At 43.8% G+C, this 19,916-nt stretch overlaps 1 protein-coding gene across 1 annotated transcript in view; it reads left to right on the top strand.

Moving 5' to 3' along the window:
* The first annotated feature begins 408 nt into the window (after positions 1–408).
* The window catches only part of LOC309524080 (sodium/hydrogen exchanger 2-like), a 30,607-nt gene continuing 11,099 nt past the window's right edge, over positions 409–19,916 (top strand). Inside the window, exons 1-8 of the mRNA XM_082208470.1 lie at positions 409–480; positions 4,629–5,092; positions 7,511–7,761; positions 10,887–11,104; positions 12,349–12,545; positions 16,868–16,957; positions 18,094–18,164; positions 19,285–19,449. Of these exons, the coding sequence (XP_082064596.1) occupies positions 456–480; positions 4,629–5,092; positions 7,511–7,761; positions 10,887–11,104; positions 12,349–12,545; positions 16,868–16,957; positions 18,094–18,164; positions 19,285–19,449 (1,481 nt within the window). The 5' untranslated portion in view covers positions 409–455. The remainder of the gene's footprint in view (positions 481–4,628; positions 5,093–7,510; positions 7,762–10,886; positions 11,105–12,348; positions 12,546–16,867; positions 16,958–18,093; positions 18,165–19,284; positions 19,450–19,916) is intronic.

The following is a 19,916-nucleotide window of genomic DNA, read 5'->3' as shown; positions in this document are numbered from 1 at the left end:
CCCCTCACTCCCTGCTCCAGCAGTGGCTCTTCCCCTTGCACACCCATCCATATAATTTACAGCATGCAGCAGGGTGCATTAAGTAGAGCAGCCTCCAGAACGCTCAGGCAGAAGCAGCAAAAGAGCTGGACGCCAGCCAGCCAGCCAGCCAGCCAGCCAGATGCTTGCCAGCCAGCCAGCTTGGCACTTCCCCTGACCGTGAGAACTCCAACTGGCAGATGGAGGCTCTGATCCTTGGACGGGAGGCCATGCCAGGACTTTGGCTTCTGGGATCCTCTGCCTCTGTCCTCCTCTCTCTGCCAGTAGCTGCTGCCTTCCAGAGTTCCACGATGATGGAGTCTCTTGAGGATATGGATTTGGAGACAAGCCAAGCGAATGAGTCTAAAGCCCACCCAGTCTTCTTCTCTCTAGACTATCAGCATGTCCAAGTGCCCTTTGAGATTACCCTGTGGATCATGTTGGCTTCCTTGGCTAAAATAGGTAGGTTTCTCCAGACAGGGGTTGGTGGGCTGGGTAGTAGAGCATCTGCTTCGCGTGCAAAAGTTCCCAGGTTGAGGATACGGATTTAGAAGAAAAGACAAGCAAATGCATCTAAAGCCCATCTAGTCTTCTTCTCTCTGGACTATCATCCAGGTAGGGAAGGGAGAGACTCATACCTGCAACCCTGGAGGGCCACTGGAAGTCAGTGTTGACAATACGAAGCTAGACAGACCATTGGTCTGACTTGGGATAAGGCAGCTTTCTGTGTTAGTCCCAGGGAGTGGGTTGGGATGGTGGATAAATTTGGTATGGTTTGCACCGTAATCTGAACATAACTAATACAAGCTTCCCAAAAGTATATGTGAGTTGAAATGCAGCTGCACTTCAAAATTCGCTGTATTTTGTGACGTGGTTCTTCAGCAAGATAATGTGAACAAACGTGCATAATGTTAGGGGCCAGAAAAACGCACATGATAGTGAAAGTACAAAAATGCATCATATTAGGCATAACTGCTTGCAACAAGCTGTATATTAGGATAAATTCACACTAATATGTTGGTGAGTTTTCATGAGGACTTAAAAAGGTTTGCAAACTGATGCGGAAATGTGGAAAGCTGAATTTAAGATTGGAAAAATGGAAGAATTTTTTTTAGAAAGTCTGATCCATTCATCTCTAGGGGTGAGGTATATTTTACGAGTGTTTATTGGGCACCTTGCCTCTTGCGGGTACCGTTTTGAAATGCATGTGGAGACTTTCGTTTAACAGCAATGCCAAATGCCAAAACTGTACACCAGCGTCCTGTGAAACAATCAAGAAAGTTCAAAGAAATCAGACCACGTCCAAATCTTTATAGAGGCGTATCAATGAGTTATTTTTAGCAATATAAACTGTGACACGACATAATGCATGGTTCAAATTGTAAACAGTGCTTTTTTTCTAGGGGAAAAAGATGCTGCCAGGGAAAAAGCACTGATTGTAACACTTTGAAGCTCTTGTTTTGTCTGTACAGGGGCTCTGCAACAGGCCTCTCTGATTGCTATCTGTCTATAAAAAAAATCCAACCTCCTCCAATCCATTTGTTTCCTTCAAGAACAATAAAACAGCTGAATCTTTCCAATGAGACAGTAAGAACCCCCCCCCCCATTAATGTATTATTCAGATGCACAAATTAGCTGGCTGCATTGTGCAGCAGTATGGATGGAGGGCTTTAGAAGGCTGCATTGATGTTTTCCGTTCATTTGAAGTATGAATGATTCACGTACATTTAAATTGAATTCTCCACAACTAATAAAGCCGTCTCTGATTACAGGCACTCAAAAGCTTTTTGGAACTGCAGACAATAAACCCTGAGTACATTTTTTTAAATAAAAAAGTTAAATGTCTTTCTGAAAGATTATGTTGAGTTGACCACATCATATATTTTGCTTGGAAAAGTATTTAATGAGCAGCTGTTGAAATCTAAATACCTCTAGCTATTTTTAAAGGTATGGCTAGATCCGAAAATTATTGGGATGCAGGATCCTACCCCCCCCCCAATTGTGCGTCCCTTAATTTTGAGGTGGCTAAGGGATGCTTGTGAATGTCCTTTCTTTCATTCTATGCAGCTTGGGCCCAGGTTAGCGGAAAGATCTTATGTCCCTTTACAACCCACCTGAATGCTAAGATTCTTGGGTTAGCACATTCTCTCAGTCCCATCCACCGCACGGTTGGCGGTGCCACAAGAAGAAAGCCTTTTCTCTGGCTGCTCCCGTATTGTGGGATTCCTTCCCAAGAGAGGTTAGACTGGCTCCCCCCCTTGTTGTCTTTCCATCTGCAGGCTAAGACCTTCCTATTCTGTAAGGCATTTGAAAACTAAGGTGCAGACAATGCTGACCACTGGGCTGCTGTCAGAACAAAGCGTAATTTAATTGCTGGCCCTATATGCGTTTTAACCATTGTTTTTAACGACCTTGTTTTTATTACTTTGTATTTTATAATAATGTTTTTCTAAATGTTGTAAGCTGCCTTGAATCCCAGCTTGGGAGAAAGGCAGGATATAAATACATTAAATTATAATGAATACATTCTATAAACTATTTAGTTAATGATCCACACTCTGCAGGACCACCGCCCCCTGCCCCCCCTTTCTGCAATTCAGTTAAAGCTCTGAAGAAGACATCACGAGGTATCTCCTTCTTAGGGGCTTTTTTAGATCAGGAAAAATGGGCAGCTAGGGAGACTGCAGAGCGCTGGAGAAATGCTTACTAGAAAGAAACACCTAGGCAGTGTGTATACACACCTAGAGGTGTAGCAAACCCAGATGGTACACAGCGCGGAATTTTTTTTGTCACTCCCCCCCCCAACAGCTCAGAGTAGGCTTGGGAGTCGTGGGCGAGCACCAAATGTCACCCCCTCAGCAAAGACACCTGGGGTGGTCCGCTCCCCCTTCCTACACCTCTGCTCCCCCATCCCCACGACTCCCAAGTACCCTGAGCCGTCGGGGGAAGGGGGGAGCTATGCCACTTTGCCAGGGTGCTGGCAAAGCGGCACAGCTCGTCCTCTCAGGAGACACAGCTCCCATGCATCCCCCTCCCTTCCTCCGATACGATAATCTTTATTATCATTGTCCCATACAGAACAACGAAATTGAAAAATCTACATAAAACATTAAAAACCCAACAAGCCTGCTATCCCAGATATCCCAACCTGGTTAGCCCCCTAAAAACTCTGATACCCCATTTTTAAATACAATATACTCCCATAGAGACTCCTTACACTGCGTTTAAAACCAAAATCGCATTTGGGTAGAAACCTTTTCTCAGGCGGCCTCCCTCCCAGCCTGGCTCGCTGTAAAGCTGCAAAGCAGGAGCCGCTTACAGCGAGCCAGGAAGGGAGGGAGGCTGGGAGGGGGCCCCCCACTCGCCGTAACTGGCTCCTGCTGGCAGCGGCAGGATCCCACCGCTGTCTGTACAGTGCTCCAGCGGCGCCGGTGGTAAACCGCTATGTACAGCACATGTGCAGCGTCGCAACGCACAGTGCATGCGTGTGACACCGTGCATGCATTGTACATAGCGTTTTCTTGCCGGCGCCATCTGAGCACCATATGGACGGTGGTGGGAACCTCTGCTTGTGGCTGCAGCGGCACCGTAGGGATCCCACCGACGTCCGTATGGTGCTCGGGCAGCGCCAGCAGCAAACCGCTATGTACAGCTCATGTGCGGCGTTGCTACGTACAGCACATGTGTGCGACATCGCGCATACGTTGTACAATATAGTGGTTTGCTGCTGGCGGTGCTCGAACGCCATACAGACAGACGATGGCGGGACCTTCTGCTCACAGCTGCAGCCACGAATGGAGGATCCTCCACATGCGGCTGCGACGGTGTGATGGCTTCTCTCACCGATGAGCCCGGGCCGACGCAGCAGGGCAAGCATCCCCGCTGGGTGCCTTCTTGTCACCTCCCAAGACATGGAACCCGGGGTGCACCGCCCCCCCGCCCCCACCTTGCGACGCCACTGTACACACCTATTTACCCTGCATCCACTGTGCTCCCACTGCTGGTTTGAAAAGAAGTGAGCACATAATTTTAGCCACAGTCCATCTACCATAGACAGCCACACTGCCCCCAGCCACCTTTATGATAAACTAAGCTAAAAAAAAATAATGCACATCCATTGAAATGTAACAAATCAAAAGTCCCTTGAAAACGACACAAAAATCAAAGTCTCTGGATAATCCCTACCAGCATTTTAGTGCACATTTCCCCTAATAATCACATTTTTACTCAAGTGCACCTTTTCTCCCAAGCAATTTTCTCCACTTTACTGTATGTGTTATGTTCAGCGATATCTTCGTTCTTATGCACCCTCTCCCCTAACATGCATTTTGTAAATGTCGTTTGAAGAACTGCATCACAAAATTGGACAAGTGCAAATTTTGAAGGATAGTATTTGGTTTCCCATATTGTTTTGGAAAGTGGGAATTTGATAGGTTCAGCTTTAATGCATACTAGTTCTGACTCCAGCCCACCAGGTGATTAGTTTCTGCTTCCTGACCCACAATTCAGACGATACTTGGTTTGGTGGGGACACAAGACATAAGCTGAAATGACCACAAAGCAACAAATGCTTCTGATTTCCCACTAATGTTGCCTCTTGACCTTTGCAGGTTTCCATTTGTTTGAGAAACTACCTTCTGTTGTCCCCGAAAGCTGCTTATTGATTTTCGTGGGGCTTATCATGGGAGGGATCATTTATGGCTTAAATGACAAATCCCCTCCGGTCATGGACAGTGACATCTTCTTCCTCTACCTCCTGCCACCCATTGTCCTGGATGCTGGCTATTTCATGCCCAGTCGCCCCTTCTTTGAGAACATTGGGACGATCCTCTTATATGCTGTTGTGGGGACAATATGGAACGTCTTTGGAATTGGATTCTCGCTCTATGGTATATGCCAAGTGGACACCTTCCAGCTACGTGATATATCTTTGCTTCACAACCTATTGTTCAGTAGCTTGATTGCAGCTGTTGACCCTGTTGCTGTGCTGTCTGTGTTCGAAGAGATACATGTCAATGAGAAGCTTCACATTTTGGTATTTGGAGAATCTCTTCTCAATGATGCTGTGACAGTTGTAAGTACGTCTTCTTGAGATCTTGATGTGCATGGAAGTGCTGTTTTGAGGGTAGGGATGGGAAACCTCTGGGCCACGTTCCAAATGTGGCCCCCCAGGCCTTTTTATTTGGCCTTCAAGTCTCACCCCTCTCCCCAGTCACATCAATTCTCTACAGGCTACATCCCTCACCAGACCTGCATTGTACCCTCCTTGGACATTTTTGCCGGGCTAGATTGTTTCCTCGAATTCTAATAATGCTTCTTGCTCGCTTGGATGGAATTTTTGTTGGTTGCTAGGAAAAACAGGTATATTAAAGAATAATCCCCTGGATAACAAGATCCAGGTTTGGGGCAAATACTCTTTGATGAGAGGACCCCAGCAGAGATTTAAAATCACAAAATATATAACAAAGTAAAGCGTGAAAATTTGGCTGTTAGACCTTTAAAATATGTCCTTATAAGTACCTTCCAAAGTTCCCCTCTTCCCCAACATAGAAAAACACCACACATTTGGTAAGTTAATTTTTTTATATATACTTACAAATTATTCAAGGGTTAGGTTCATGTGCTTTTCCATATGTCAGTCAGAAAACACAGGCAATAACACTTGAGTTACTGTGATGAAAGTTCTTAAATTATTGGATATAGAAACACAATAAAGGCATATTAGAGCCATGCAGTCTTGAGTTTGGAGCAACCAACTCAGACCTCTTTACATGCTGAGCTTCTCAACAACAGGCCTGATTACCTTCCTCCCAAGGTGAGGGAGAGTGACCTAGCTAAGCTTGGCAGGACAGGTTACTCTATGGTGTTAACCCCATTCATGTATTAATTAGACATGCTGGAAAGCCAGATGGGCAGGGTAGAAATAAGAAATTATTATTATTATTATTATTATTATTATTATTATTATTATTATTATTGAGGCTGGTTATCCCACAATTATGTGTTGGTAGTTCATGTGATGCACCAACCTTATTGAGGGCTGAGAGTCGGAATGGAGTAGTGGTTGCAGTAGAACTTGGGAGGCAAACGTTTGAACCCTTGCTCAGCGATGGAACTCACTGATTGGCCTTGGATCAGTCATTGTGTCTCATCCTAACTGAGTAGTGTGGTGGCAAATACAGAAGTGCAGGGTCACTTCATGATAGTCACAGCCACACACCCCAGAGCCATGCCCCCTTCTAAAATTATACCGCCCCTAAACTTATAAAGTCTTATAATTATACAATAATAATAAGAAGAGATTGCATTGCTGAAATATACTCAGAGTCGAGAGTGGATTTCATGCTCTTTATTCAGCTCATAGTGGTGAGAAGGAATGAAAGTTTCCCCAAAGTATCTGCTTTATATACATTATTTACACAATTGGCTGCACGTGATTGGCTAATTCCAGAATTCTCCTGTAGGCCAATCAGGTTGTGGATTCACTTCCATCTGGAGCTGGGTTGGGTGGCTCCTGCCGACCAATTATACTGCTGCATTGTTCTAGGACCAATCAGACTGCTGCATTTTGGATCCTATTCAACTCAGTACATAACAATTGCAGTGATCAATGCAGATCTCCATGTGTTGTCTTTCAGCCAGACCTACTATTTTCTCTGTACATAGATTGAAGTGCTCCAATATCTTCTTTCAGAATGACTTGTGTTTTCCTTGAAGTTCCATTGCACAAAGTATTTATTGAAACTGAAGCACCTTGTGTTTTCAGTCATTATAAATCCATAGCTTTGAAGCATAGAGAACAACTCTTTGGTGCTCTTCCCACATGCCTTCTCCAGAGTGACCCTGGGAGCCAATCCTCAATGGCTGACTAACTTCATTTTACTCTGATGGACTCCAGGCGGCCCAAAGAGTGAGAAGACTTCTTCCCAGTGGTTAAAAAGCTCCCCTTTAAGCTGATTGGGCAGCTCTAAGATGCTGGAGACAGGGACCCTGTTGAGACCCTGCTGCAGAAATAGCAATGAGTCTTTGATGACCTTCCTCCCACACTGCACAACCCTAGACCACTACACCTCTGTCCTAGCCTACCTCTTAGAGTTGTTGGGAGGATAAAATGGTATGGGGGAAGAACCATATACATGACCCCAAGCTGCTTGGAGGAGGAACAGGATTGGATATGTGGAAATCTGGATATGGTCAATGCCTAGATGGGAAACCTCTGGGAAGGTCTGTATGCTCCATGCTGGGTTCTGCCATGCCAGAAATGCAAAAGATAAATGCAACACGCCTATGGTTTCAGTAATCCTGCTTAGATCAAAGGTGAAAGGACCAGAATAATAAGCAAAAATGGAGAAGATTAATTTGCCACATGTTCCACCACATGGGGATCCCACCTTGTAAAGATATCTCTCTCTCTCTCTCTCTCTCTCTCTCTCTCTCTCTCTCTCTCTCCATTAAAACCTTTCTGTTTTGTTCATTTCTGTCTTCTTCTTAGGTCTTGTATAAGATGTTCAGGTCCTTCTGTGAAATGCCGTCAATTAAAACAGCGGATGTGTTCGCAGGAATTGGGAAGTTTTTTGTGGTTGGAATCGGCGGGGTCCTGGTGGGCCTCCTGTTTGGCATGATAGCTGCCTTTACCACACGATTCACCAAAAATATTCGTGTGATTGAGCCCCTTTTTGTCTTCCTCTACAGTTACCTGTCCTATCTCACAGCAGAAATGTTCCACCTGTCCGGTATTGTGGCGTAAGTAGATTGAGGAACTTCAGAGTATTTCAGGCTTGCATGGCTCAGTGTTGAACCAAACTGGGCCTAAAGTGCAAGCTTTCAGAAGTATCGGCATTGTGGTTAGGATTATGAGGGTGGTGGCAACGGAAATCAGTGTGGTAAACAGAAAGTTATGGGAAATTAGCCCAGGGACAAAAACCTATTTGTTGTAGCTATATGAATAGACAGAGATTGGGATGTGATTTCTTTCAAATGTAGTCTGTCAGGGCTTATCCACACTTACCTTTCCTCTGCGCTTTCCAGCTTGTGCTCTAAAGCTCCATGTCCGAGCACCCCTTTAATTACTCCAGAGCTTACCTTATGAAAACCTGCTCTTTAAAGCTGAACCGAAGAAAATAGCAATCTGTGGAAAACCCAAATAGCTGTTTGCTCTGATTCAGCTTTTCCGGGAAGGCGCCTCTGGCAATGGCTGGATTCCTCTGATCGGGAGGAATCAGCCCCATCGAAATCTGGGTCTGGCCGCCACGGCGAAGGCGGAGACCCGTTAAAAATCACAGGCGGGAGAAGCCTGTGAGCGTGGGATTCGGTGGGCACCTTTTGCACCTCCCCCACTCGCGGGGATCCGGAGCGACACGGGGTGAGTGGCGTGGTGCTTCGAATCATCTGCTTCTTCCACGGAGCGAAGCCGCATAGCTGTTGTCGGAGAGCGCTGACTTTTTCCTGTGGACAATTTGACTCTAAAGTAACTACCCGTGAGTAGAGCTTAATCGGGAAAATTGGATTTTTAAAAAACGTCTAATTTGGCATCGAAACGGGGAAGGTTCAATGCAGGAAGTCTGCCTTCCCCTTTTGTAAATAGACTGAAGCAATTGAGGCTGCAAGCTGAAGTCTTGGAAAGCCTTTTGTAAAGACTAAATTTCCATAAGTAAAGAATATAATCCCCCCTTGGAGGCAGGAGAAGGGGGGGGGGGTTGTGGACTAAGTTTGCCTGCGGAAGAGACCAAGAGAGGCAAAATACTGCAGCTCGGACCCTGGGAACGGGCTGCTAGTAGGTCCAACGTTTGGTGGGATGTTTATTGACAGCGTTTGGATCGTTCATTGACAGCTAGCATAAGAGAAGATACATTGTTTCTACTGTCTCCAGCAGTGAAAGTAACTTTGAAAATAGTTTTGGGTCGTTTCAACTGTGCCTATAAGAGGATATTATGTATCAATACAAATAGAAACTGTTTCCCTCTAGTGGAAGTTCTTGAAACTGGCGGCTACATAAGATCTGGGCTGGAAAATTTCCAGCGGTAAGATAACACCCGTGAGACTGTGAGATTGACCTTGAATCTATTGAGTGTTATGGCAGATGTGAAAGACAGAATGTCGCCAGAAGAGGCCTTAGCGGTTGTATTAGTGAAAATAAATGACTCGCTGGAACAACTTCACAAGAAAATGGACGTGATAAATATGAAAGTGGATGTTGCAAATATCAAAACTGACTTAATGGTAGAAAGTTTAAATAACCTGGGACAAAAGGTGAATACTAATATAGAAACCACCCAGAAATTGATACAGGAATCTATCCTGATACGGCAAACTGCGGATGAAGTTAAGGAGAAAACCCTTGCTGCTGAAGTTAAAGTAATTCAATTGGAGAGAGTCCCATCCATTCAAGGACAACTTTATGAATTCAAGCTGACACTGGTTATGACTGAACTTAAAGAGAAACAGATGAAATTGAGGATCAGAGCCCTACCCGAGGAAAATGTGAATTTATTCAAGGGCAATTGTGAAGGACGTTGGCTTGAAGAGAAGGGGGATTTGGAAACAGGATTAAATTGGAAGTGGTTATTGTTGGGATGAGTTGTTGTGGTGGGGATGAGGGTTGCTGTGATGTTGGGGATGTTGCTTTTGTTTCAGACATTGCAAGCTTTGGATGGGAGGGATTGTTTCAGGAGGTGGCAGAGGGACGTCTCTAGATTTGTTTGGCAGGGCAGGAAGCCCCGAGTAAAACTTAAGATATTAACGGATGCTAAAGAAGGAGGTGGACTTGCCCTGACAGACCCCTAAGTTTTGTTGTGAATCATCTGCTTTTTGCTGGCTGAGAGAATTGGCAGAATCCAAGACCAGGGAGAAGAGCTGGTGGAAGAAGACTGGAAGTTTAAAGACTATTTATAGAAATATTGGAAAATTAATGAATGTTAGAACACAGTTGGAATGAAGTTATATGGCTTTAGCAGAAATGTTATAAGGAATTAAGTATAAATAGATCAATAGAGTATTAAAGGGAACAAAATAAGGTTAGAATGTGTTAAGATAATTATAGGATAGAAAACAGGGGAAGATGGAAAGGAATTGCTGAAATAATTAATTGATGTGGAATACAAAAAGGGAGGTGTGAGGAAGTCGTGAAAATAAGCGAACGAAAGATATGACATTGAAATTGTTTAATATGTTTTAAATGGTCTTTGTTTTGTTTTATTTGTCTTATGTGTTAGTTTTGTAGTGTTTTTGTATTGTATTGTGTTGTTTTCCGTTTGTTTCCCCCCCTCTTTTTTGTTTGTTTGTTTGTTTGTAGTGTTTAAATTTAAATTTTTGGAAACTCAATAAATATTATTTAAAAAAAGAGAGAGCAAGTTTTTGCGGAAACATGTCTGGAGCAAAAATTAAAGGGGCACTCAGACACAGAGCTTTAAAGTGCAGGCCTTAAAATGCCCGAAAAGAGCTGGATAAGCCCTCAGTCCATGTATTGCATTATGATTTGCGGTTTAGAAAGGGAAAGGAATGGGAAGAGCCATTGTTCTGTGGTAGATCATCTGCCTTGCATGCAGAAGACTCCAGGTTCAATTTCCAGCATTTCTAGGTAGGGCTGGAAACCCTTGTATGAAATCAAACCACACAGGCAAAGGCACAGAGCTTTGCAAGGCTCCGTTGATCAGCTGACCGTTGGCCCTTGCAAAGCCCTATGCCTTTGTGAGCGCCAGCACTCATAGCAGAACATGCAAAGGCACAAGACTTTGCAAGTGGCAATTGGCTGATTGTTGGCACTTGTAAAGCCCTCCTGCGTGGTTTGGTGGCTTTCTGTGGGCTGGAGATCCCCCACTGCTGCCTGAAGTGGAAAAGTGTGCGGAACTTTCTTTTATTTTCTCTTTCAGAATTATTGCATGCGCAATGGGCATGAAACGTTATGTGGAGGCCAACATTTCTCTGAAGTCCCACACGACCATTAAATACTTCATGAAGATGTGGAGCAGTGTTAGTGACACCCTCATATTCATCTTCCTAGGAGTCTCCACCATCGGTGACAATCATGAGTGGAGTTGGTCGTACATTTGCTTCACAGTCATTTTCTGTCTCCTTTGGAGAGCACTAGGTATAGAGCCCTTGAAAGATGGTATAAGTTCATGCATGGGTCTGATCACAATTGCACAGTGTTTATATATGCATCCCTGTATCCACCCATCACCAGTGCTATTTGTTCTGCTGGGAAGAAGAATGCAAGCATAGTGCATATATATGTGTTTGTATTTTTAACAGTTATTAGCAGCTTTTGGGGAGATGCTTAGACTGGAGAAGTGGTAGAGGAGGAAAGGATTAAATATCCTCTCCACCAGCCCTGGTGTTCCTTCCCCAGTCAAGCTTTGCAATAAAGAAAAATAATGTCTAGAGGGAGGTCTCTAAGGCCCCTAGACAGGGCCTAGGGGCAGCAGATGACTTCCTCCAGCAAGCACTCAAGTGCCACTGGGCCCTTTCATAGTCATCTCCTGTGGCTCCACTTCCTTTCTGAGAAATGCAGAGCCTTAAAGTTGCAGTCCAGCATGTTGCTGCCTGTCCGAATATTTTTTCACTGGTTATGTTTTCTGTGTCAGCGAGCAAGGTTGGTGGAGTGTGTGGCTTTTAGGAATGAGACTGTTAACCCCCTGATGGATTTGGAGGTCCAGCTTCAGGGCTTTCATGCCTGGGGATTGTCCATTAGTGTTGGGCCTGTACTCTGTGTTGAGTCTTGTGTGTACTGCCTTCTTGGTCTCCATCACTAGCCTCTTGTCCCCTGTGTCACTGCTGGAGTCATTACAGAGCATTGGGATTGGCCTTTACTAGGGATGTTGGAGAATTCCAATGGAAACAGAAGTAGAAACTGCTTATGTTTTCTTATTTGTCCCATGTCCAGAACATAGCTGTCAACTTTCAGATTTGAAAATAAGGGGTCAGCAGTCTCACCTGTCCCGGGGACAGTCTACGGGGTATCTAACAATCCAGGATAGCAGCGGGAAGCAATGCTGGAATAAGAGAATTTCCCGCAATAAAAAAGGGTCCAGAATGGACTGTTGTTGCTTTCAGTCTGCAAACAATATGTACCGTAATTGATTTCCTCCCACCATTTGGATTGTGTTTCCTTTGCATTGAAATTCATGGGATGGAATAATACAATGACAATGCTGTTAATTCCATCAGTTGCATAACTAATGTGATGTAGTTTTTAGCAGAAGACAAACTGCAGTGGAACATAAGCAACTCTACATGTGATGAGTACAGAGTAGATGATGCCTAGACTTCACAATTACCAGCTTAATTTCCTTTCACTCCTGATAACTTGTCAACTTACTTCATCTGTTTTAGGAGTTCTTGTCCTGACTTTCATCATAAACAGATCACATGTCAACACCGTTACACCCAAGGACCAGTTCATTATTGCCTATGGGGGGCTTAGAGGAGCCATTTGTTTCTCCCTGGTTTTCTTGCTCCCTGACTATCCGAGAAAGAAGCTCTTCATTGCAGCAACCACTGTTGTGATCCTCTTCACTGTGTTTGTACAGGTAAAATGAAGGCTGTCACTGTAATTGTCCTCTGAGTAGATTTGTTAACTACTATTGTAGTTTTCTCGTAGACTTGTAAACTACTATTCTGAAGACGTCCTTACATGAAATTTTCACACAGATCTGATTCTGGACACTCTCTCGACATACACGATTATTTATTTAGAGCAATTCAAAAACTGCTTAATGAAAATTAAATCAAATCTCTAAGTGGTGTGCTTAAAATAATGTAAAATAGTAATCAACAAAACAAGCAAAATCAACCAAGTTTAAAACTGAAAACTACCGTATTTTCCGCCCTATAAGACACACCACACCATAAGACGCACCTAGTTTTTGGAGGAGGAAAACAAGAAAAAAAACAACATTCTGGATCTCAGAAAGCAGCGATCCCTCTTGTTGTTCTGGCTTCTGGGATAGCTGTGCAGCCTGCATTCGCCCCATAAGATGCACACACATTTCCCCTTACTTTTTAGGAGGGAAAAAGTGTCTTATAGAGCAAAAAATACGGTAAATTATACCGTATTTTTCGCTCTATAACACGCACCCGACCATAACACGCACGTAGTTTTTAGAGGAGGAAAATCCGTAGGCATGCCACCCGTAGGCATTCCCTCCATAACACGCACAGACATTTCCCCTTAATTTTTGGGAGGAAAAAAGTGAGTGTTATGGTGCAAAAAATACGGTGTCATGTTAGGCTTGCTGGAATAAAAAGGGGACAAATGTTGTGAAGGAGTCAACACTGGAGGCACAGGGCATTTTTAGTCAGAACCATGCACTTGTGTGCTTGCATGGGCTGCTGGCATCAGTTGGCATTGCTACTTCGTCAGCAGCTGTGCATATTATTGTGTGCTACCCCATTCTCCTGCCAGTGAAAGACTCCAGGGGTTCCTATGCTTAGGCAAGGACTGAGGTGCCCCCTGCCTCCATTGCCACTTTCCAAAAGCCAACAGCAAAGGTGGGCTGCTTTTGCCTCTCATCTCAGATGATCCACAGGCGAGGAAATTGACGAGCTTGAGAGAATGCCTGAAAACGTGCAAATGTGTACCAGCTGGAGCACATTTGAAACAATTGCACTCTGCTTCCCCATATTACCTGTGGCTTTTCAAGAGATAGTCTAGGCTTGCCGTATTTCAAAAAGGAAGACCCCAATTATTATTTTTCCCCAAAACCACCAATAAAACATCAATTCTGCCTTTGAAATGTATGGCAGCCCTAGTTTTGCCATTCCTACAGCAGAGGATATTGAGAATTTCACCAGAATTAAATTTCTGGTTGTTGTTGGCAGACAACAGGATTCAATGATTCTAAGAAACTTTGCTCAACTCGTGTCTTATTGTGGCATCATGTGCCCTTAATGGGGTGGAGGGGGTGGGTGGAGGGGGGAACAGCATACAGTATACTGTAAAACAGATATAATATCTATATTTGCCTTGCACTGCCATCTTGTGGCTAAACTACATCCTTAATTATAGCACATCTGGGCCCTAAATATATTTTTAAATATCCATTTTGAAACAGGAAAGTTGGAACTGGGTACTGGATAGTTCCCCCCCCTAATATCTTTATTGGTTTTTAAAAAAATATTTATTTTATTTTATTAAAATACAAAATCAAGTGTAAAGCAAACTAGTAACAGAGAACAGGTATGATATTCTGAAGCAGAAACAAAAAGGGGGCCATAGACATCAGAAATTCATTCCAGACAATGATGCTGTTGCTGTTATATAGACTTGTTATAAATCTATGCAACAACAGCAACAGCACCACCATTAATATGGATATCCCTTATGGGATGAGCTGCATTTCCAGTTAAGCTTAAGTTTGTGAAGCTCTGCACATATTCCTATTTTATTGTACTTTATTCTACTGAGTTTCAATAATGACAGGCAGGTACAGAACAAAGAAATGAAAGGAAAAAATAGGTTTTTAAAATAAATAAATAAATAAATAAGATTAGTTGTCACAGCTGTCAATAAAGAAATAAAGGATGCAACTATGTAATTTTAAACATAGGAATGTGTGGCGTACAATTACAAAGGGTTCCATGGTCTAAAGCAAAACTATTTTAAAAAAGATTCACTTCAAAAAAGAATGCAAAAGCTGTACTAAAACCAGACAGGCACCCAGAGCTGTGGTACCTAATGCTCCTGAGCCAAAGTGTTTGTATAAAATTTAAAATTAAAGCAAATGGTAAAGAAGTGATCTCGAACACTTTGGCCTATGGACACTGAATTTAAGTCAGATTCCTCCCCCCGCCCTCCAAGAAGTGTGATTTGCCAAATCTTGGAATACCAATAGAATGTAGGGTTTCCATTTATTATGTTCACAAGCGAAGAGTCATCACTGTATGGCCCATTTTACAGTGATTTATTACACATGACATTAATGTGAATTCAAATTTAACATGCAGGTTTCAAACAGCATTAGCTTAGGCTGGGGGTGGTAGCCATTGGGATTTCAGCAGGCAGGAATCCACCCAGCACTCATGGGAAATTGTTGCATGATAAAAGTCTGTAATTTTATCAGGACAAGTTATTTGTTATTTACCGTTGTAACAATTGTTTTCTCAAAATTTGCTTTCTCAAAATAAATAAAAACAGTAAAAGAAAAATAGTAGCAGCCCATTTTAACTGATGAGCGTGCAAATTAAGGATAGACGTGTTTATTTTTTTTGAGGCTATTTTAGTTCTGGCATATTAAGCACATCAAAGTGCAAGTAGATAAATAGGTACCGCTCCGCCGGGAAGGTAAACGGTGTTCTGTGCGCTGCTCTGATTTGCCAGAAGCGGCTTAGTCATGCTGGCCACATGACCCGGAAGCTGTACGCCGGCTCCCTCGGCCAATAAAGTGAGATGAGCGCCGCAACCCCAGAGTCAGTCACGACTGGACCTAATAGTCAGGGGTCCCTTTACCTTTACCTTTAAGAAAGCAGGAAGAAAATATGAAGGCTGGCCTTACCTTCTGACTATGAGTGATCAATTTTGTTTGTTAAATATTCTGCCTCCTTCAGCATCTCAAAAGGGCACCTGCGGTTTGTAAAGAAAAAATGTAATTTTGCTCTAATAAATTCATTTTATTATATTGAGAGGAGAACCCCCAAAAGCTCTCCTTCCCTGCTGTGATCCTAGGGGGGGGGACCTCATTCTTTAGCTGGTATTTAGTTGGGTGAGAGCAGGGTTTTCTTCCAAGTGCAAATATCTCCTCATGACTACAGCAGGAGTGAGAAGTCTTAAACCCCATCTCTGTACCTGCTACATTGCCAATAAAGTTCACCATCCCAGATGGTTCAGTTTACATTACTGAATCCTGCATGTTAAATGTAAAGATGCATTCGTGTTGCATCTAGATTTGGCCCACAGTTTCATTCCTTGTTGAACCTCATGACCTCCTTTAGTGGGCAAACCTCCAAAAGATGACTAGAAAGCCATTAAGTGGAGCCTGCAACAAAACGTTGTAGTGTTAAATTCTCCTGCTTGGTGTGCCTGCCAACCAGCCATGCCTCCTTACTGAATGCTCCATTCCAAACCCCCAAACCTCGGGTTTTCTGCCCTCCTTCCCCGAAGTCAGCTGCATTCTATAACCAAGCATGGTCAGCCCTCATTTGTAGGGATGATCGCGGAGTGGGGAGTGGGGCCCGGAGGGAGCGCACTCCCCACCTGCAGGCAGGTGACCTTGGGGTGCGGAGCACTCAGACCCCTCACAGACAAAGCCACAGCTGTCTGAACATTGTTGCCTCTGTGTAACCTTTTGCGGTCTCAGTAGTCTGCGGTGTCCTGTCTGTAACCTTTGTCTCTGATACCTTTTGTCTCTGTCATACACTGTGCAAGGGGAAAATGACGCAGTGGAAACAGGTGCCAAAATAACTTTGTACTACCCCATGATCTCGGGACCGGAAGATGTGTAAAGGTCACAGCCCAAAATGTATCTGCCTGGTTTGCATATTTGTCTCAATAAAAGGAGGCTCCACAGGGCTGGCCAGCAGCTTGCTTTCAGCTCACCTGTGCGCAGCTCACCTGCATTATCAACTCCTGCCTCATGTCCATCACTTCACTCATTTGCCTGCTTTTGTGTTTCTTCCACACCTTAGGACTCCATCCCCACCACAAGATCTTCTATATTACTTGTAAACATTGTAGTTTTCAGAGCCTACTGACAGGTTCCTCTTGTGAATGGTGTCAGTTGGCTCCATAAGCAACAGCACACACACCTGAACATCAAACAGAGAGAATGATTTGCCCTGTGATTGATACAGATTTTGAATGAAATCTGCAAATTCTCTCTCTCTCTCTCTCTCTCATTCTTGTACTCTACGGCAGGGCATGACCATCCGTCCTCTCGTTGACTTGTTAGACGTCACCAGAGAGCAAGAAAGTGCTCCCACCGTGGGAGAACAAATTCATATTCGGGTAAGTTCTCCTCTCTGGGAAAGCAAGGATGTTTGGAAGAGGGCTAGTGGCTACCAGTCATGATAGCTGAGTACTCTCCCCACTCCTGGAGACAGTATGCCTCTGGATATTAATGAATGGGGTGCATAAGTTGGGAAAGAGTGCTGTTGTGCTCGTGTTCCAGGTATCAGGCTTCCACTGTGAGAACCAGAACCTGGACTAAATAGGTGTTTAGTCTGCTCCAGCAAGGCTTTATGTATTTATACCACATTGAGCTCCTTGAAAGAAAGCATAATAGTAAATGTAAGTGTAATAGTAATTTTTATTTATGTATTGCATTTTTATCCCACCCTTTCCCCAGAAGGAGCTCAAGGTGGAGTACATGGTTCTCAGCCTCCTAATTTAATCCTCACATCAACCCTGTGAAATAGGTTAGGCTGAGAGGCAGTGACAGGACCTGCCCAATAGTTCTTGGTGCCTGAGGTGAACCCCAAAATGGTGGGCCTCCCTACCTCCAGGGAAGAAGGGTCGAGTTAATATCTACATGAGAAACAAGGGGTGGAACGGGACTAAAAATCAGCATCAGGATATGCTGCCCCTGTGGATCCTGCCACCTGGGGTGGTTGCCTCACCTGGAGATGCCAGGGATTGAACCTGGGACCTTCTGCATGCATAGCATCTGCTGTTCCACCGGAGCCCATCCCTGGCATTTCCTGAGGGTGGGGTGGGGACCCTGAATACATGGCAGCTGAGTATGTGTCACATTCACAGTAAACTCAGAATCTTAATTCAAGGTCTTAACTGGTGATTATGGTATGACATTCCAGAACAGGATGTTTACAACACTCTAACTGATGTAGTGCTTTTTGTTATGTTTGTTTCCCTCTCCTACCACCAGTTTTTTTATATATTTAATAAGTGCACAAAATTGAGCATTTTAAGGAAAGGCAGTTGAGAAGATATCTACCAGTGGAAGATTAAATGAGAAGCCATATAGACAATTTTCCTTTTTTAAAAATTGCAGTTGTCTCCTTTGCCAAAAATGTGGTGTTGTTTTATCTGTGGGCTGATGTTTTCTTGCTGTTTCTTAGAGTGCATACTTTATGCAACAGCAACACAGTTTATGTAGCAAAATTCTCTCTCTCTCTCTCATTTAGTTCTTGGATCATTTGTTGGCTGGCATAGAAGATATATCAGGACACTGGGGACAGTATTATTGGAAAGACAAGTAAGGATTTGATAACAATACAAGTCTCTACATGTGTAAGTGTAAGAAATAAAACTCACAAGCCTGATTTCTGTTTTCACAAAGTCCCTACTAGGGGTGGCTCAGCGCTGCTTGATGGCTGCACCACAAAATGGGACAGCTTTTCCCTTTTCTTCCTCTTTTTCTTTCAACATGAAACACAAGACTCGATTGTTTGGAAGATAAGTTTCTTTACAAAAGAAAAGAGTTTCCCCATTGCTAGGTGTTGCTCACCCTCTGAGCATTAGAACATTTTTCACAGTGGCACCATCAAAGAGTCAGTAAAGAAGATTCTTCAAAGCCAAGATGGTTATTGCAGATGGGTTTCTGCCACACTTTCAGGATAAAATACCAATTTCCTTCACTGGGTTTAGGAGAACTAATTCCTTTTAAACAAGGGAGGAGGACTGCATGCATGGGGATCAAATATGTCCCTCCAGGTTACTCTCTGTTTGACCCCATGTGAACCTCCCTTGGCCACACCCTATTTTCAGCCACACCCTCTTTCCTAGACCATGCCCCTCACCAGGCCTACTTAATCACAGAATCACAGTTTTATAGAGTTGGAAGGGACCATGAGGGACATCTAGCCCACCCCCCTGCAATGCAGGAATCTTTTGCCTAATGTGAGGCTTGAACCCACAACCCTGAGATTAAGAGCCTGAGCTGTCCTTCAGGTCCACCTCCCTGAGTGTTTTTGCCTGGCTGGGATGTGTCATTGAATTCTGGTAACACTTCTTGCTGGCCTGAATGGAGGGTATAGAGGAATGTATGGACAAAGAAATTAGCCTTCTGCACATAGGTGAAATTCTCATTTTTTGCTCTGTCCACTCTTTGCCTCTGGTCACACCCAACACTGGCATGTGGCCCTTGGAAGGTTGCCCAAAAAGGAATGCAGCTTGCCAGCCTGTGTTGCTCCTTGCCACTTTGGTTTCTTGAGCCTGGGAAGGAGGGAAGGGCTTGAGTTCAAGTTCAAGTTCCTTCATGGTAATCTTCGCTGGGATCATTGTATGGACAGAAATAAAGCTTAATTCTCTCTCTCTCTCTCTCTCTCTCTCTCTCTCCTCTCCCTCTTTCCCTCCCTCCCAAATTCCTTGGACAGATTGGAATACTTCAATAGCAAATATCTCCAGAAATTTTTGCTCCGGGAATATGTGCAGCCCAAATCGAGCATTGTGCTCCTATATGAGAAGCTGGAGAGGAAACATGCCATTGAGCTAGCTGAAGCAGGGCAGCTCATTTGCGGTCCAACCCATAGCTCATTGCTGTAAGTGGATTTTAACAACAACAACAGTCAGTATAGACAAGATGGACCAATGGTCTGACTCAGTATAAGGCAGCTTCCCATGTTCCCATGTCCTGTTTCTGCATTAAAGGGTGATTGAAAATAACTCTGGAGAGAAATTCATATTTAAATGCCTACTTTTCTCTCAAAACACTGCATTAAAAAATGTACTTTGATATGTGTTTTGAGTTGAGAACTGTGCTGCAGTGTTTGGCAAAGTACAAATGCCAATAGACAGCTATGTTGCAACCCACACATGAGTCCCAGAGGTACAAATCAGATTGGCTTGTGTTGAAATTGAGAAAGATCGAATGCCTCAAGCATCCCTTCTGTGTGAAATGTTGGGGAGAGAACACAGTTAGTTTAGATGTAGATAATATGTCTTGTATGTGGATGAGCGGAGGTTCAATCCTGCAGTTAAAAGGAACAAGCAGCTTATTATTTTGTTA

Source organism: Podarcis vaucheri (assembly GCF_965113315.1).
Source record: "Podarcis vaucheri genome assembly, chromosome: Z".
NCBI classification, from domain to species: Eukaryota; Metazoa; Chordata; class Lepidosauria; order Squamata; family Lacertidae; genus Podarcis; species Podarcis vaucheri.
The sequence above is the reverse complement of the archived record's forward strand: the minus strand, read 5'-3'. Positions and strand labels throughout refer to the sequence as shown.